The sequence below is a fragment of the Citrus clementina genome, unplaced genomic scaffold, assembly GCF_000493195.1.
Source record: "Citrus clementina cultivar Clemenules unplaced genomic scaffold, Citrus_clementina_v1.0 scaffold_1, whole genome shotgun sequence".
Lineage (NCBI taxonomy): Eukaryota > Viridiplantae > Streptophyta > Magnoliopsida > Sapindales > Rutaceae > Citrus > Citrus x clementina.
The window spans coordinates 18,782,596-18,801,753 of record NW_006263303.1 but is presented as its reverse complement, the minus strand read 5'-3'; the positions used below and the strand labels follow the sequence as shown (position 1 = coordinate 18,801,753).

Sequence of the window (19,158 nt, the reverse complement as noted above, 5' to 3'; positions counted from 1 at the left end):
GCTTTCTGCTCAGAGCAACTTGGAAGATCTTAAAAATTAATCTTCAATGCCACATAATATTCACTTTTGACAGAATAATTTCTTTTTTTTTTTATCATAGTGCCAAAGTATTTGATTTGCCATTGGACTACTAGGTAGAGGGATTCTCGTAATAATATTTGCATATTCTTTCACAAAGTATTGATAAATCAGGCCTTCATCCCATTGATTGTCAGCATTAATCAACTCTGAGACAGTAGCATCCATTGGAAAAAAATGGAGGGGAAACTAGTTTGAAGGATATTGGTCTTGGCATCCAGTTTACTTGCAAAATCTCTAAATCCCAACCCTCCCCTTTGCAGGGCTTGGCTCAATCTCTCTTATCTCGTCCAATGGATCCTTCTTTTATCCTTGTTATTACTTTACCAAAATCTAGCAATAGCTTGTTGGATATCAACACAGATGTCCAATGGAAGTTTAAAGACACTCATTGCATAGGTTGGAATAGCCTGAGCTACTGCCTTAATAAGTACTTCCTTACCCCCACTTAAGAAGAATTTTTGTTGCCAGCTAGTAATCTTGCTCATTACTCTTAGCTTGATATCATTGAAAAACCTTTCCTTTTCTTTCCAATCATGGATGATAGCCCTAAATACTTCTCATGTATAAAGACAACATTGAGTTAGAATATGTTCTTAATTACTAAAGATACTCTATTGTTTGTGTTACTGCTGAAAAACATTGAGGATTTGTCATAGTTGAACAAATGGCTTGATGTATCAAGTATAGCAATAAAAGATTTTCTTAAGATGTTGACAGTCTTCTATTGAGGCTCTTGTAAAGATAAGATTATCATTAGCAAACAAAATGTGTGAAATGATGATATATCTATTGAATTTCAGCCCATGTATTAAGCCTTTTCCTTCTACTCATAACAATATGTTTGAAAATGGCTCTGCACATATAGCAAATAAGGAGAAAGAAGGCAGTCCTGCCTTAGGCCTCTTTGAGGGTGAATTATATCTTTAGTTGTTCCATTGATAATAACAAAGAATGAAAATGTTATGATGCATCTCATAATTAGGTTTACCCAAGATTAAGCAAAACCTAACTTCATCATTATTTGCTTTAAGAACAGTCATTCCACTCTATTATAGGCCTTACTAATATTAAGTTTTAAAGCTACAAGTCTATTTCTCTTCCTTTTACTGTGCCTAATCTTGTAAAGACATTCATAACCCCTAATAATATTATTAGTTATGAGCCTATTTGGGATAAAGGCACTCTGTGTTGGGGAAATAACTTGGTGAAGAATGCATTTAAGCCTATTTGTTATGGTTTTAGTAACAATTCTATAAATCACATTATATAAGCTTATAGGCCTAAATTCAGTCACCTTCTTAAGCTTTTTGACCTTTCGTATTAAAGCAATGTAAGTGTGATTGAGAGAAGCTATTGTACCTTGCTCATTTAGGATATGAAGGCATGTGGACACTACACCAATGTAAACCAATTTCCAATTCTTCTGGTAGAAAGCAGCTAGAAAGCAATCAAGTCCCAAGGCCTTAGTAGGGCATATTTGTGATAAAGCTTTAAAAATCTTCTTTTTAGTGAAAGGCTATTGTAGTTGTTCATTCATCTTCTCAATAACTTTTGAAACCATTCATTCTAAAATTACTTCCACCTGCTTTTGTTTTAGATTGGATGTTGAGAACAATTTGGCAAAATAATCACAAAACTCTTTTTCCACTTCCTCATCATTTTCTGTCCAGTTCCCTTGGCTATCTTCAATGCCTCATATATTGTTTTCATTTTCCGTGATGAAGGTTTTGCATGAAAGTACTTAATATTTTTATCACCCTCTTTCAGCCAGTCAGCTCGAGATATTTGCTTCCAATAGATTTCTTCATCAATTAGCAAATTATGAATCTGTCTTTTGACACACTTAATCTCCTCTCCATTATTGTACTACATCCCATTGAATCTCAATTCCTTTAATCTGTCCAGTAGCTTTTCTAGCTTCTTTTGTCTCCCACCAAATTCTTCTATGCTCCAATGTTTCAGCTGCTCCATTAAAGCCTCACTTGTTTACTTGAATAATTGAAGGGTTAATATGACTCCAACTACTATGCTTACTCAATTCCCTTTCAATTATATCTTTACAAGCTTTATAAGCACTCAACATATCCTCATAATGAACTCTTAAAGCGTTTCTTCTCATATAGCTTAGCCCGCTCCTTTTTCTTGCACCTCCATCAATACAGGGCAATAGTCAGAGGTCCACATTTCCAAATTAATGGCAACACAATCATCATATCTATCACTCCACTTCTTATTAAATAAAAATCGGTATAGGCTCTCCTCAACAAAATCATAGACATATCTACCATTACCCTAAGTAATAGGATAACCTTTACAGCCTAAGTCTATTAGGTTGCAATCTTGCAAAGCTTCTTTAAACTCCCTGATCATACTTAAGTTTCTGTCATTGCCACTTATTTTCTCATTTAAATGCAAAATTTCATTGAAAGCACCAAAGCAAAATTAAGGAGTATCAAACAAACTTGCTAACCTCCTTAACAATGTCCATGTATGCTTCTTTAGTCTTATTTCTGGATGTTCATATATCCCTGTGCATTTCATCCAGTTGTCATTCCCACTTTGAACTTAAGTATCAATATGGTGACTACTGAATGAAGTGATGCGCACATTAACATTATTATTCTAGAGTATTGCCAATCCACCTACCCTACCATTTTTACTAACAACCCAACAACTTTCAAACTTCAACTTCTTGCTTACTTCTGACATTTTCATAGATGTTAATTATGTTTCACACACAAACATAATTTTTGGCCTATGTTGTTAGAGAATTTTTTATAGGGCTAAAAACGTCCAGGATTTCCCTAAATCTCACACATTTCAGCTAAAGATTTTCATGGTTGTCAGTGGGGATGGCCACTAGCCTTAGCCAATATATTTGTAACTACTGGCATTGCTGTCTTCATATCCTTTGTTGACAGTGCTTCCTATTTCAACTTGAGTTTTGTTGGAGGTGAATGATACTGCACTTGCTTTTGTGTTGGCTTAAACGGATTAACTATTTTAAAACCTTTTAGCCAATAATATTCGTTGGATATTTGCACTCTTCTCCCTTTGGGCACGAGCCTAATATTTCCATCTACGTTTGTTGGCTTTAATTGAGTTACCTTTGGCCCATTTCCACTGATCTTTGGCTTCAAGCCCATATTAATAAGATTTTCATCCATGACAAAATCTTCATTTTCCCTCTTATTTTCATTTATTTTTCCCGCGTCACTGCTCATCTTCCCAGGGGAATTTGCTTTGACAGCTACTAGGGATTGCTTATTGCAATCTATTAGCTGCTTTCTTGAGCCTTGTAAACTATGCATTAATTGGGCTTCACTTACTCCCTCTTCATTGCTTTTTTCATTCTCTACCACATGTTTATCTTCTTGATTTGAACTTGATAATTTTTCAGGCTGCGTTAGCCCTATTGGATTAATTGAACTGCTGGTGTTGGGGGTTGAGTTGCCTCTATAGTTCTCATGCCCAATCTTTGTTGGAGGGTTGATTTTCTTGCCATCAGCTTTCTGTTCTCTTTCATTGTTTATGTTTGTTCTAGATCTCTCAAATAATTAAACTGCTTGCATCTACACCCCATACGCAAGTTTATCTTTCGGTTGCCCCTTGTACTTATCACATTCCTTGTATGAATGTGCAATGATCCACAATAGTAGCAAAAATCTAGTAGTCTTTCATAAACAACTGGAATTGAAATGTCATCTTGACATTCGTACTATAAATAAATGATTTTTTTAAGTGGTCGTGCGATGTCAATTGATATTCTCGCTCTAGCATATTGACCAATGCATTCTTCATCTTCATCTGCATCAACTTCTTCTACTATCCAAATTGCTTCTCCCAGGACTTTAATTGTTCCTTGTTCCATGCATCCAACTGGGACATTATGGAATTGCACCCAGAAGGCTGAATGAGTAAATGATTGTTTTGTTATCTCCCTTATACCACTTGGTTCCTTAAGGACTACTAGAGCAAGCTCAAAGTGCCAAGGCCGTCCTGCTAAAACTCTCCCCTTATCTGCTTCAAGGGTAAATTTGAACATGAACATCTTACTTCCCAAACTTTCAATCTTTACCTCAGCTGCTGTTCTCCATACTTGCTGCAATGTTGACTTAAGTCCCTCTCTGTTGACACCTCTTGGATGCAAAACTCTATCAAGCAAGCACCCATCTGAAATACAAGTGTGCAACCCAAGAGGGGGGGTGAATTGGATTTTTAAAATTTATCCTAACAAATCAACACAACAAGCAATCTAATGTCTTAACAATAATTTAAAGCAATAAGTTCAATAATGGTACAATAACTAAAGAGTAAGGGAGAAGATAAACAAACACACGAATTTTTACGTGGTTCGGTAATCCCCGCCTACGTCCACACCTCCAAACAATCCAAGCTCGAGGATTTCACTATCCAAGTCTTTCCAAGGCTTCAACGATTACAATTGACTTCGAGGTGTCAATAAACCTTTACAACAAAGAGATTATCTCCCAATCTCTTTACTCAAGTGTCTCACACACTCAAACTCTTACAAATGAATTGAAGAAATGAAAGATACAATGAAACTCACTCAATGAGTAGATATTCAAAGATGAAGAACAATGAATGATTCAATGAATTGTGTTTTACAAGTTGAAGGCTCAAGATATCACGTGTGCTTTTTGTTCTTGATTGTTGGAGAGCTTCAAAATGAGTTGGATTTGAGTTCTTATAGCTTGAGCTCGAAAACTAGCCGTTACTCACATTCTGGGCTATCCGGTTTGCCGTTTTATAGAATCCGGTAAGCCGGATTTATGTTACCGTTAAGGAATCCGGTTATTTTGCCTAACCGGTTTGCTGGATTCAGGAATCCGGTAAGCCGTTTTCGTTCTGGATGCTTACTGTCCCGAATCTGGATTTCCGATTTTCTGAAACCAATAAGCCGCTTGCTATAGTAACCTGCTACAGTGAAAATTTTCTAATATTTTTAATTTGACCCCAAAACTTTATAAAATTATAGTATGGCCCAAAACGTTATAAACATTTGCAAATGGGTCCAATTTTAGAATTTTAGATAATGCTTTCTCAATCCCACAACTTTATGAAATTATGACTTCGCCCAAACTTTGTGAAATTACAGAATGACCTAAAAACATTTAAATAGTTTCAAATAGGTCCAAATCTGAAATTTAAAATACTATCAAAGATTTTAAAATTACTTTCATTTTAGTCCAAAATGCTTTATTTCCATAACATCATTTTCTTATTATAAAAGCACAATTCATAAATCTTTACTTAATAAATATATGTGGTTTGTTATCGTCAAAATCAATATTTATAGCCATATAGGCTAACACCATCAACTAGCTCTCTCCCTTTGCCTTTCATAATATCACTGATAGCAATTTTACTCACAGTCTCTTCTTCTAATGAGATTGCTTTACACTTACGATTCAATTCTTCTGTTTCCATTTGGTCCTTCTATAAAATTGCACCAATAATTTTTGGAGAACCTACCACCCTTTCTACAATTAAGAAAACTCACCAACCCAAATAACAACTCAAAACTAAGAGAGACGCCCAGATTCATGAGCGACTTCACTGTCCTATGGGCTACTATGAACTATACTTTCATTCTAGATTCTCTTTCAGAGAAAGAGAACCTGTGAAGAAAGAGTCCTCTTGCCAATTGGTATGTTGATGAAGATTGATTGAATAAATATTGATTCAATATTAAACTAGCTAGGTAACTTTGATAATATAGTGAATTACTATCAATAAAATTAGAGATTCCGTATTTTATATAATATTAATGTTTACCAATTTTAAACACAAACCATCCATGTCCCATTGGTTTTGAGAGCAATGATTGGGATTCGAATATTTGAGATTTAACTAGAGACTCAATTAATTTATGAATATTTAAGTCCTAACTTAAGACCCAACTAATATGGTAACTTAATGATTAACCACATTACATTAATTATGAATATTTAATTTAATGTGGTAGTTACAAAGAAACTACCACATACAAGTTCAGGCTCAAATATTATTAAGATTTGTAACATTATTATTTTCATTAGTAAAATTACACACTTTTTTAAATGTGAATTTCACTCTACTTTACTCATATAGCTTGTTAGTACAATTTTATATCCCTCTGATTCCTTGAAGGCCCTCAAAGCAATCAGTACATTTGAAGTAAAAGTTAGGAAACAAGTATTTGTGTAACGCCCGTTCCATGTATGTTTGAATTTAAATATGCTAATCCATTCAATTGTTTATCTTTTGTTTGAGTGACTTTATTTTAATTAGCATTATTTGAGAAAAGGCATAATTATATTTATTTATCTATTTTTATTAATTTATTTTTCTAAAATAAAATATAAAGGATTATCATCTTTAACGTATAATATATTTTTATAAAAGTAAGTATTATTATAAAACTTAAACTTTTCCTATCTTCCTATGATAAAAACTTTTTAACCTAATGATCGTATAAAAGCAAAGAATTCTACGGTTTTCTTTTATGCACATTTGAAATAAGTTTTAAGTTAATTATCATTCTCTAATACATGTTCTCAAATCTTATGTGTTTGATGATGAATGCATGCATTGTTCTCTTTATCATAAATGACTAGCTAGACATTATGAGGCATGAGTGCTGTGATTTGATTACTGTTTTTCTTTTATTTTTATTCAACTTCCGCAAAAAAGTTTTTGCTACAAAAACAATAAACTAGACATCCTAAAGTTTTCAAGGATATATTATGTGCAAAGAGATTCCAAGTAATCAATTTGTTGTGAATTTTCAAAATTGGAAAAGTGGTGCTAGAAAATTCTGATTTTCAACAGCATGTATAATTTCATAATTTTTCTGTCTATCCAAATGATCTCTGAAAATTATGTTTATTTTTCTGTTCAATCTTCATTATGTATACTTACTGCATGTTTAATTTCATAATATTTGGTCGAGTATACAAATTATTAAAAATCATTATGTTGGGCTGTTGCAGTTCTGGAAACTGCTTTCTAGAATTGCGATGGCTGATGGTAAAATTACTTTAGGCTGCCAAAAGGCTTTATAATGACCTAAAAAAGTTTATTTTCATATAATACTATGAATTCTCAATGATTTAAAATTTATTTGACTAATTGTCATTGAGTGAGCATTAAGTTATGAATTTTTGAAATGCGAAACATGAACCTGAAAGTTCCTGGACAGGTTTGTTGGTCTCTTAATATAAATTCATTTAAAATGGTTTGACATCTTAAAAAATTCTAGGAATTTGGTATATTGTTTCTTCTACTGTTGTAAAATCAAGTGATCTAATTTTTTTGAGTTTTATTAAATATTTTATGAATTTTCTAATTCAACTATCGTTGTTTTTATCACTGCTGGACAGTGTGGACATTCACATGTAAAATTCTTTTTGCAATATATTTCTTACCTTCATTCATTTTTTTTTTGAATTTTTATATGAAATGCTACACATGTTTATGGTTTTCTTTTTGCAACTTTTACAATTTCCCAACATATGACTAGCTTGGTAAAAATCAGATTGTATAGGATGGTTAGGTTTAGATTAGCTTTGATAGTTTAGTACTTATGATTAGACTTGATTATGTTGGATTTATACCAAGGTCAGAATGAGCAAGAATATTGATAAGAATATATCTTGATGTTTTAGGACGAGAGTGAGCTTGCGGTTGAAGTTACTGTTCTTTTTATTATTGAGGATAGAGGTAAGTAGATGCATGTATAGTACATGTATTTTACTATTTAATTACTTTTGATTCAAGGTATGTATTATGTTTGAAAGAAAAGTATATGAAACTGATTTGTTTAGTCTATTACAATATTTTATTAAGTAAAACTATTTTTTAAAATGTTTTATAACAAAATTTTATTTATTTAAAACATTTTTCATAAATTGTCTTAAAAATGAATTTTTTTATTAAATTGTTTTAAGTCAAGTACTTTAAAATAATTATCAATTATTTAAATGTAATTTACAGAAGGTTACAAATGATTAAAAGTTTAAGGATGATTTTATATGTTTTGGCTCATTGTCTGTAGTGATATTATGTTATGGAAGGCTAGCCGAATTTTGTGCACATATGATGTTGATGTTAATGTTAATGTTAATGATTCCTGTGGGGTACAATACCCTAAATGATGTTATATGACCGGGTCACCGAGTCTACAGGTGATACTATGTGGCATGAGCTAATTATATTTTAAGTGTTTCAGATGCTTTTGTTATGTTTAAAGGATTTAAATGACTTTATAATGATGCGATTTATTCTTGTTAAATGATGATTTACAAAGGTAATTTCTCTTATTGTTTTTCATGTCTAAGAAGTTTTATTAAAGTATATTTTAATGGTTTTTTTAGTATTGTGCATGAATTTACTTATCAAGTTAACGATTTACCCCTCGTTATCACATTTTTTGCAGATAGAGTTAGATAATGTGAGCTCATGATCTTAGGAGGAAAAATAAGAGCTCAGTTACTTTTGAGGATTAGTGTTATGTTGATAATTTAAGAATAATTTAGCTTCCTTTAGGATGATATTTATTTGAGCATATGTTATTTCAAAACTTATTTTCTTTTGGAGGTTTCGGAACATTTATCATTGGATATTATTTTGGTGATTTTAAAAATGAGATTGATGAAATGCAATTTCACTTCAATTCTACCGTAGTGCCTTGTTAGTGGAATTTGGGTGTTACAACTTGAGTCCTCCGTCTGGCTTACTATTATTTTAATTTCTATCTATGTAAACACTGAAATTAAACAATGAGAGAACAAATATAGCGGAATCTTGGTAACTCTTCCTCCGAATAAAATATGTTCCAGTACAAAGTTCTTCCATACGTCCTCCAACAAATTTCAGAAATCAAAATCATCTTGGTTAGGTTTCGGAGAAGTTAACAAAGCCGTATAAAGCCTGAGCCTGTCCTCCCCCAACGACGAACACCGGGACAAAGGCCTTCTCGGACGTATAAACGACAGCGAAGTGAGTGTCAACCGGTGCTTGTACCTTCTCCAAGCAAGCTGAATAGCCACAGCTGCCCAAGTTCTCCATCCTGGAGAATAGTACCTGGCACTTCTCTTCACTTTCTCCTTAACAAACGTGTACCTGAAATGTTGTGTCACATATTTCACATCTTCGGCTTCCAGGCCAAATGCCTCTGTTGTTTCCAGGGTTATTAAAGTAGATGAAGATGGCGGTAGCCTTTCGATGAAGGGTCTCCGAAGGCACCAGGATAGAAGCTCATCGCCACTGAAGTTTCCAGGGCCCAACATGCAGCAACTTTTGATGTTGTTGTGGAGAATTTGGCTGCTTTGAAGATGCCCTCTTACTACAAATAGCATTCTTTGTACTGGGTCACCCTCTTTTGTTATCTACATATGTGTACAAATGAATCATGAGTATAAAAATATACATATTCATAAAAAATACGGATTATTAATTGGTAACTGTTGTAATATTTATGAGTATATTTGATTTGAATCTTACCACTTCACCCTTTGTAAATATGAGAGACTTCACTCGATCACAAATATTCTCCAAAACCAAATCATCCATATGTTGGAACAATGGTACCTGATATAGATAAAAAGGTTCATTTTTAGCAATCTAATGAAACATGAATTAAAGGTTGTTAAACTAAGAGTTAATCGTTTTCGAATTAAAATTAAGTTTGTTGCCCAAATTTTACATAATATTTTGATGACTATTACTTTCACATACTATATTTTCAATTCAATATATATTCTTATAGATAAAAAAATCTATAGTAAAAAAATTAGGCAACGTGTAGGCCCGTTTAAAAAATTAAATGTGGCCCTCGAAAATTTGGAAACCTCCAGCCCATTAAGATCATTGTGGAGCCCACCCAAATTACCTCCTTCGGTAACTTTCTTTTCCACATGTTTTAAGTAATTTAATTTTTGTTTCAGCCCTCAAAACAAGAAAAAAGAAAAAAAAGTTGTTTATGGACATTACCTGTCTTACTAAGTCCAAGCAGAGATGATACTTGATGTCCCTTCTTAAGCCCTCAGGGAGGTTACTGATCATCTCACACTCATCAACACCGCGCATTGCCGCCCATCGCTGCCGCTCGTAGTTGCGAACCCGCTGCCTGAACCCTTGAGGCAATTGCCTTTTCCTCATCCACCATTCTATGTTCCTCATCTTCAATTGCATTGCTTGCTTCTTTGACGTTGTTGCATGCAAGAACACCTATTATTTCATTCCCACAATCAAGCATTTTCAATTAATTTGAAATATATATATGTATGTATGTATGTATGTATGTATGTACGTATGTTAATGTTAAGTTTATAACTGTATATCTATGTATTGTAAATATTACGTACGTTCACATTAAAATTGAAACATTATAAATCAAATATGACATTATAAATACCTTTATATTTCCAATCAACATGGTGACTAGAAGGAGCCCACTTGTTAAAACGATGATGTTGAAAACTACTTCTAGCCATTCTGTTGTGCTCTCCAGATTCCCAAAAGTGCTGCTCACCAACACACAAATTGTCAGTAAGGATAAAGAAGAGCACTAAGAATATTTTTTCCTTAAATTATTGAAAAAGATTCATGAAGCAAAAAGATAAAGTTAATGATTTGGTAGGAAATTATTTGATCACGTTTTGAATTTTTTTTAAAAATTTTTTAAAGGAAAAGAAACTTTAAAGATCTATTACCACTACTATATTTGTCTAAAGAAGGAATTAAGTATTTCTTTCTGCTTTATTGATCTGTCCGGAGTCAGGAAAAAAGTTAAGGCAGATAAACTGCCCAAGCTGGAACTCCATTCTCAGTTGCACTAAATGATAAAATTTGGGTTAAAATATATAACATTACCTGAGAGTCATCAAGCCCCAAAAGATGGGAAAGAGTATCTTCTCCAAACGACTGACGTTTGTAACAAGTTGAACAGTCCATTTATAAGCACCATAGTCGTAATTATTGGAACTCTCAATGCATGTTGATCTTGCTTGCTTGTTTTCAGCCCATGCCAGCCTTGCTCTATCTCTCACCATATCTGTTGTTCCATAATAAATAGGCTCTTTGCATGACAACAATCTCAAATCACAACCATTCATTTCTCTGCATTGCTCTCTTAGGCATTTTGCTGACCTCTGAATTCCCAGCAAATACCAACAAGCCCCTGCTGCCTGCATGCACACCATTTTGTATATATATTTTTTTATTTTTTATTTTATATATGTCATACAGGATTTGTTCTCAGCCGATATGAGATATTCTCTTTTAACATTTATAGCCCACTTCATCTGCAGGACAGTCTTTATTTTATTAACTTGTCTTATGTAAACTCTACTCGCTATGAGTTGGTTATTAGAATGGTCCCTGAATCTAACTCATTCTCAAAAGTTATCTCATAAGTGAAGATTTGAGGGTTGGCTTAAGCTACTTAATTCAGGATTCATTATCATCCTATCTGCGATGATCCCCTTAGCAATTTTGGCCATGAAATTTCCACTTGGATTCACATGAAACACGATAGCTCAAGTCTTGTAGCTTTCACTTCTTGGCAAATTGTGTTACACATCTTTTTGTCTTTATCTTTATTCCTTTAGTTGGAGGACCCATTAGGCCCTTGAATTGAGTCAAGCCCTAAGCATGAGAATCAATCAATCTGGGTAGAGCCTAGAAAGCCCCATATTTTAAATTCTAATATTTAAGGTTATAAAACGGATTAATTTAAACCTTTTCGACTTGTGGCGCTTTAATTAATGATATTCTCTTTCTCATCACGCTTTACCGAAAAGCGAAACACGTTCAGATATCTCAATCCTTGGACTAACTGACAAAATGACGCAGTAGTCTAAGCAAAAAAAAAAAGAAAAAGTATTATGCTTTCATTAAAAAGTCCTGATGAAAAGTTAAAATTCAGTAATGAAAGTTACTGAAGCGGGGCCTTCTTATCTGTTAAGCGAGTAAAATAGGTGCATGGTTTTATGAGGTGCTCTTATCTAATTACGGCTTTGCTAAGCTCATAATGAAAGTAATAGCACGAGAAATGATGAGAAATTCACTTACGTGGGATGCAACAAAATATGCGATCATGTTGAGGACAATCCCCCACCAAACGGTTCCAAAGATGTAGCCCGAAAGATTTTGCATACGCCGCAACAGGCAGACTGAGTGGTAAATCTTGGGGAGGTATTGGAAGAGGAACATGATCAAGAACACCGTCATCACCAGCGTTATTGATCCCCTCTCCAGTAGGGCCGGAATCACAACCCATAGTACTATCTGCATGCAAAAAAAGAATTAATTAAGGAGAATTTGATAATCTTGTCATTAATTTCACTTTATCATCATCAACCTTCTTTACTTAACAAAATTTTTGCAATATAGAAAATTTTGTGTCAAAAATTATTTAATTTCTAATAAGTGTGTAATTATGATGAAAATATATTTCCTCAGGAAAATGACCTTCGAAACCAACCACGTTCTAGTTTCTACCATGAAAAAGTAAGAAACGTCCAGAGATAAAAGAGTGTTTCCCCAAATTTGCTTAAAAAAATAAAAGAAAAGGATTTTCCCAAAATCATCTCTAGCTCGAAGCGCTCCTAAATTAGTTTATTTACCATTATACCCTTTATAATGATTGACAAAAAAGGACATAGTTACATCACATGTTTCTTACTGGCTTTACTGCCCAGTGTAAGACGCATCAGTACTGCTGCTACCTCTGCTGTGTTGCATGCATAAAACGACAAATGACTTGCACTTGTCACCTTCCCTCAAGGCCCCAACTCATTTTAGGTACACAAGAAATAAAAATTAAAAAAATTAATTAATTAATTCCACCTCAAATTGAAGATGCTAGCTGCTAAGTGCTTATTTGGATTGAATGGCTATAATTCTACGGTACCCGTCCATAATATATATGCTGTCAGAATATGACTATGGTACGGTGCATTAATTGGTAACAATAACAATGATGATGATGACAATGTGAAAATGATTGATTTATTTATTAACTAACTAAATTAAATTACTTGATTAATTAAGAATTTTTAAACAAGTTAATTTTGGTGGGTTTTCATTATTATTATTATTGCTGCATCAATATTGATACCTGAGGTAGAGGAAGGATGACAAAGAGATCGAAGAAGAAACCCTTCTTGGCCTTCATGTAACGAAGAGCCACCGAGCGAGAGTGGGGCCCACTTCTGGGCCTCTTATCTTCATCATCAGCGGCTGCGGCTGCACCACCAACGCCGTAGGCAGCCTTGGTCATCTTGAGCTGAAGCCACATGTTCCACACGTGCAGGAGGTCGGTCATGCACCGGAGGGCGGTGACTGTGATGGCGAACCAGCCGTCGACGAAGAGGCACATGCACGTTTCGCTTATGGAGAGGGCGTAGAAGAAGAGAGGATCGACGAAGAGGCCAGTGGCGCATACCAAGAGGAAAACCCTATTCCATTCTTGAACCCATTTGGCTCTCGGGTCCAGCACTTGTCCAAATGACCAATTTGACCTTCTCCTTCTCCCACAAATCCCACTAAACATGTCCCTTCTCCTCCCATTTTTACATCTTTCTTCCACTTCTCCTTCTTCTTCCTCTTGTTCTTCCTCGTCAACCATTTCTTCTTCTTCTTCTTCTTTATCGTCCGAGTCATCGTCTGTTGTTGTATAATATTGCACGCGTGCCGCACGTGAGATTTCTTGCTCCGTACTGGCCATTGTTATCAGAGAGAGATTTTCATTAACTGAAACTTTTTAGAGGTTTGAAATGAAGTATCGCCTGCAGGAAAGGACATTATAATTGGAGAGAGTGTAACTAGCTAGGTAGGAGAGGTCGTGAGTGTAAGTACGAAAATTTGGTACATTGATTTACTATTTTGCCCCCGAGTCATGTGTCTGATCCACGCTGTACTTTAATAATGAAATTTCCACCTTAGGGAAGAAATTTATTTTTTATTATTATTGTGAAAAATAAAAAATAAATGTTCAAGAGACACAGCACTACTACAATACTTTGTCAGTAATAAAAACAAAGACAAGCCAATATTTGTTCACCTTATAGGATCTTATTTTTCAATTTAGGTGATCAGTAAATCTGCAGCTCTTTATCATTGATTCTATATCGGAATTAGACGCATCATTGCTGGCTATTATTATAAGTTAATGATGGCTTAACGTCAGAGATGCGTTAAACACGTGTCTGAATCATAATGGTTACGGTGACGATGAAAGCGACTTCACACCAAAGTGTTTACACATATGCATGCAAGTTTTAATTACACAATTTCATTTTATTTGAAACAGTTCATTTGCTGTCACGTTCTCAAAAGCATGCTCGGATGCTTCTAAAAAGTTGAATATGAACAAAAGTGGCTTCTATTAGGATAAAAAAGGCCAACTTGGAATCATATGATATGTTTAGCTTGTTCTTCAAGGGAATTTATTTTCCCTTAATTTCAATTTCACTGATCAAAGGAAATCTGTAGTTTGAAAGGCCATTTGCGTCAAACATAAACATTAAAAAAAAAAAAGGGATAGTAGTAGTTTCTTCATATTAATTTCCTGTTAATTGAAAACATAAGTACATTAATTAATTTCAGTTACTCAATATCATTGTTTATTAATTGTATGCTCACTCATAACCTGGAGGCACATATTTTTAAATATTAAGTGAGACTTGCTAGTCAAATCATATGAACAGCTGAAGATTCGAATTAACGGGTGGGGTAGCAATGAATTGATTTTCGGGTGACATGATTAGCATTTATGATATTTTTAGAGAAATTATCATTCTTATACCTTAAATTTGTACTTTTATTAAAAATACTATAACATTTTAAGAGTGTATCAATCGTCCACCTTAAATTGATAAAAATTATTCGCCGTCCACTAAACCGTTAGCTGCCGTTTGAAAGTTAACGGAACAATAACGAATTGACGATTTTACCCTTAAAAATTATCATTTGTATACCCTTAAAATCTCTTATTATCACTTATATGCCCTTAAATTATCACTTGTATTATATGAAATGACTAGATTACCCCTCTGACGTCATCATATTTAAATGGCAACTAACGGTTTGGTGGACGGCATATATATTTTGTCAACTTATAGTGGATGACTGATATAACCTGAAAGTGTTGTAGTAAATTTGATAACGGAGTAAACTAAGGGTATACGATTGATAATTTCCCTACTTTTTAGGTTTGCTGTGAGTGGCTTTTATCGAACAGATTAGATATTAATAACCAATAATTCACGCTTAGATTCTCCTTAAAATAAAAATAATTTTTAAACGCACAACAAGATTACTATAAAAGAGATATATGACTAGATTAATTTTAGTATTGGGCTCAATTATTTATAATTTTCTGCCATAAATGTATGTATAGTAATATACTGTTAAGATTTAATTAATTTTATATTCTTATTAAGATATTATCATCAATTCATTTTTTAAAAAAACGTTAACAGAAAAGTCAGTTCAAATATATGCCATACGAAGTTGTAATCAAATTTATGCTGTTGCTTTGGCGAATTATTTGACAAATCAACCCTTACTTGAAAACTGGATGACAAGAACTTGAACTTGAGCGACTTTTACAGTATTTAAAAGCCTTTCAATCATTCATCAATTTTACTATTCATTTAAAATGCTAGTATCAGGACCTCAGGAAATAATTATTTTTAATTTTTGGGCCAAGAAACCAGATAACGAAAATGGGGATCCGGTGGTAAACCACCATCTTACACTTGTGGCAGTAGTTCAAATACTCCCTTATGCAAAGTAAACTCATTTTGGGTCCCAATATTCGGATTGCCATATACTTGATGAATTTCTTTATTGTAAAAAGTTCTGGATTGTTACGTTAGAACGGTCATAGATTACTTGGATAAAACATCTTCACATTGGATTCTCTTCCATCTACATCTCACTTGTTTCACAGGATCCACTGTACGAGATGACACATTCATCATGTTTTGCCTGAATATGATACCATGACCATATGAGGGGGCTGGCTAACTTGACCTTAAATGCTAACTTGACCTTAAATGCTAAACAAGTTTAAAAAATAAAAAAGAAAGAAGTAATCAACTAAGTTTAGATCTACGTTACCTCTACGGTCTCAATGGAAGGTAATTAATATTAAATCTCAATAAAGCTAACTGTTTTTTTTTTTTTTTTGGGGGTTTAACAGATTCGTTAACCACAATTAAATATCTTTCAAAATAATAATAGTAGTAGTAGTAATGATAATAATGAAGGCATACATATAATTCTCCCAATGAATTGCTCAGTTCCATTTGCTTAAAATATTTTTGGAAGCTTGGGTAAAATTCACGAGAGTAACTAGAGGAAACAGCTACACATCTCGCCGCAAATTGATTGGTGTATGTATATACAACGTGTCCAGTTGCACTTTCCATATTTAAATCCCATGATAATAATAATAATAATAATAATAAATTACTAAAGAATATAAGCTATGGTTTAAAAAGCATGTCCAACCACACGTACTCCCAAGTCCCATCTTTTTTTTTTGATTACATGAGACTATTGCTCAGATTACAACTCATATACATGAGACTATTACTGATATTTACAAATCAGACTACTACTGGGACCAACTGACATCAATGCTAATGGAGCTCTGCCCAGATTTTAACCCTCACAAATATTCGAGGGATGTCTACTCCTCACTCATGGATAAGGGAGAAGACTACCTTCACTCAAATTAATTGAGGAAGGAAATACCCCCACAATGCTTTTGTGGGGGTTCGAACTGCTGCCCTCCAAGTTGGAGGGCAGCAGCCCTGGCCACTCGGGCTACTGCCCGAGTGGTTTCCCAAGTCCCATCTAAAGAGGCAGAAATCACACTTTTATATAATTAGAGGACCCACATTTGTGGTACCAATTGTTAATCCAACTCATATGGAAAGATAAAAGTAATTAGAGATTCTAATTCAGGTGGCTACTTAAAAGAAAGCTGTTTAATATCACTCGGCCAAATTTATGAGAAAAATGCAGTATATCATTTAACTGAAATAGTATATATGTCTGTATCATGAAGTAATTAATTAACAAAAATACTTGGGTTATTTTTTATTTACTTGTTCATGATAACTTTTGTCCATTCATCATTATGAACTAATTATTAAATATACACTTTCTTCGTGCTAATGATCTTCTAGTTTTGAGTAAGCAACGTGATCCTAGACCAGCCCCATTAATGTGTTAAAAAGAAGTTAATTTTAGGGAAATTTCCAGATCATGTGGCCTAATAATTGAAGAGGGTACGTTATGAAAAAGAAAGATTTAAATAAAATAAAAGAGGATGGAGAAACAAGAAAGAAAATGCGTATAGATAGAAGATGAGTAGGGCAATGAAGTGGAGGAAAGAGACTGTGGTCTGTTCTTATTCTCATGTAATATTAAGCAACACAGTTTCCATGCAGCTTCGCGACTTTTGTTTTTTCTGTTCATCAATTATCCACTATTACACGCATCCCTCTCTATTCTCCAAAGGAAGGATATATAATTTTCTTGAAAGGCCAATATTGTTTTGAATTTAATTAGAATTTAGAAACTCAATTCGAAGACACCATGCTAGCTTCTTCCTCGTAATACTGATATCATATATAAATGCACCAACCCAAAAGTTGTATTCAATAACCCAAAAATATTTGACAACTAAACTGTACTTGTGTTGATTTGTGCAACTCTTAGGTTATTGTAAGTTACACCATTATGTAGCTTTACCACACCTTATATAAGGACAAAATTTCATTATCATGTTTTTGACAATAATAGCAAGTAGATGAAGAATTAATTGAAGATGGATTTGCATATCAATCTAGATCTTTTTATTGTTTTGTACACTTAACAAGTGAATAATAATTTCTATACGCACAATATGAGGATAAAATACTAAACGTCGTTTTCTTTGGCCATATTTAATTATTGTTTTGATTGTGGCCTTTAATATGCTGTGGAATATTCTATAATTTTCTGATTTGTTAGTTTATGAGGTATAATAATCAAAATGATATCTGTGTTTGGTTCTTTGGTTTTCTTTGACACACTGAGACACATCGTGCAATTAGAGCAAATTATTTTCTTGGTAGGAGACCTTATCTTCTAAGAATGTTTCTTTGCATTTCTCAAAACCAATTCAATTTTCAAGAATACCAGTAGGGCAAGGCATTATTCAAAAGCAAGATAGGATTTGATATTTAGAAAAATAGGAAGCCTACAAATTTTTAAAGTTCAATCATGAAGAAATGGGAATGCACTTTTTGTGAATGAGTGATTGTACATTTAATACTTGACGACTTAAGTGTTTGATAACTGATAATATTCATTTTTACTTGAAGGATAATGGTTTTTCATTATTCTCAACTTTTGACTCATTGCCTGTAAGATTTTTTTTTTTAAAAAAATAAAATAAAATACTTCAGAAAAAGTATACTACTGTACTTAAGAGTAGTTACATCAAATAGCTATGGAAGTAATAACATAAACATTTGGGGTGTTGTTAAAATACATAGATTATCTGGGTATTAGCTCAACACTTTGGACTAATAGAGAGTTTGCTACCATGATTTTTTTTTTTTTTTTAACTTTTGTGTTTTAAAAAAAGTGAGGGGAGCAAAGTTGAAATATAATTTTTAACCCCTATCTTCCTTGCTAAGTAGAACTCAGGTGACTGACCAGTAAGATAAAGAAATTTACGAAAACCACTCGGCTGCATGGCGGGACCCCTTTGAAGTTATTTACATTTGAAATGCAAAACATTTGGTGCGTGAAAATAGTAGGAATAATCTTTAATCGTCAATAAAAAGGCCTAGTTTTTTTCTTTTGTCCCCTCAAATTTCAATCTAGCTTCGCTACCTATATGCATATGGTCTATACTTTTCCATGATTAAATTTGTCTATATCTAAAGCTTGCTTCAACTTAAAGCATCCAACTCAAAAGCTCAATATGCTTCTGAGTTTAATAGTCAGTTCGTAACATCATCATTTTTAATATATTAATTATGCTGCAGCTATAGCCATCCG

At 33.5% G+C, this 19,158-nt stretch overlaps 1 protein-coding gene across 1 annotated transcript; it reads right to left on the bottom strand.

Moving 5' to 3' along the window:
- Positions 1 to 8,879: 8,879 nt before the first annotated feature.
- LOC18054316 (cyclic nucleotide-gated ion channel 4) lies at positions 8,880 to 13,920 on the bottom strand. Its single transcript, XM_006451939.2, has 7 exons — positions 13,208 to 13,920; positions 12,160 to 12,375; positions 10,960 to 11,273; positions 10,502 to 10,610; positions 10,078 to 10,314; positions 9,589 to 9,675; positions 8,880 to 9,473 (listed from the first exon to the last, which is right to left on the bottom strand). The coding sequence occupies exons 1-7, from the start codon at positions 13,814 to 13,816 to the stop codon at positions 8,958 to 8,960; spliced, it is 2,088 nt and encodes a 695-aa protein (XP_006452002.1). The 5' UTR covers positions 13,817 to 13,920; the 3' UTR covers positions 8,880 to 8,957.
- Positions 13,921 to 19,158: the final 5,238 nt, after the last annotated feature.

Coding starts and splice junctions, on each gene's coding strand:
- LOC18054316 (XM_006451939.2), bottom strand. CDS start 13,816: ATGGCCAGTACGGAGCAAGAAATCTCACGTGCGGCACGCGTGCAATAT. Junction 12,376..13,207: donor TCATCCTTCCTCTACCTCAG/GTATCAATATTG, acceptor TTTTGCATGCAG/ATAGTACTATGGGTTGTGAT. Junction 10,611..10,959: donor TGGGGCTTGATGACTCTCAG/GTAATGTTATAT, acceptor GTTGGTGAGCAG/CACTTTTGGGAATCTGGAGA.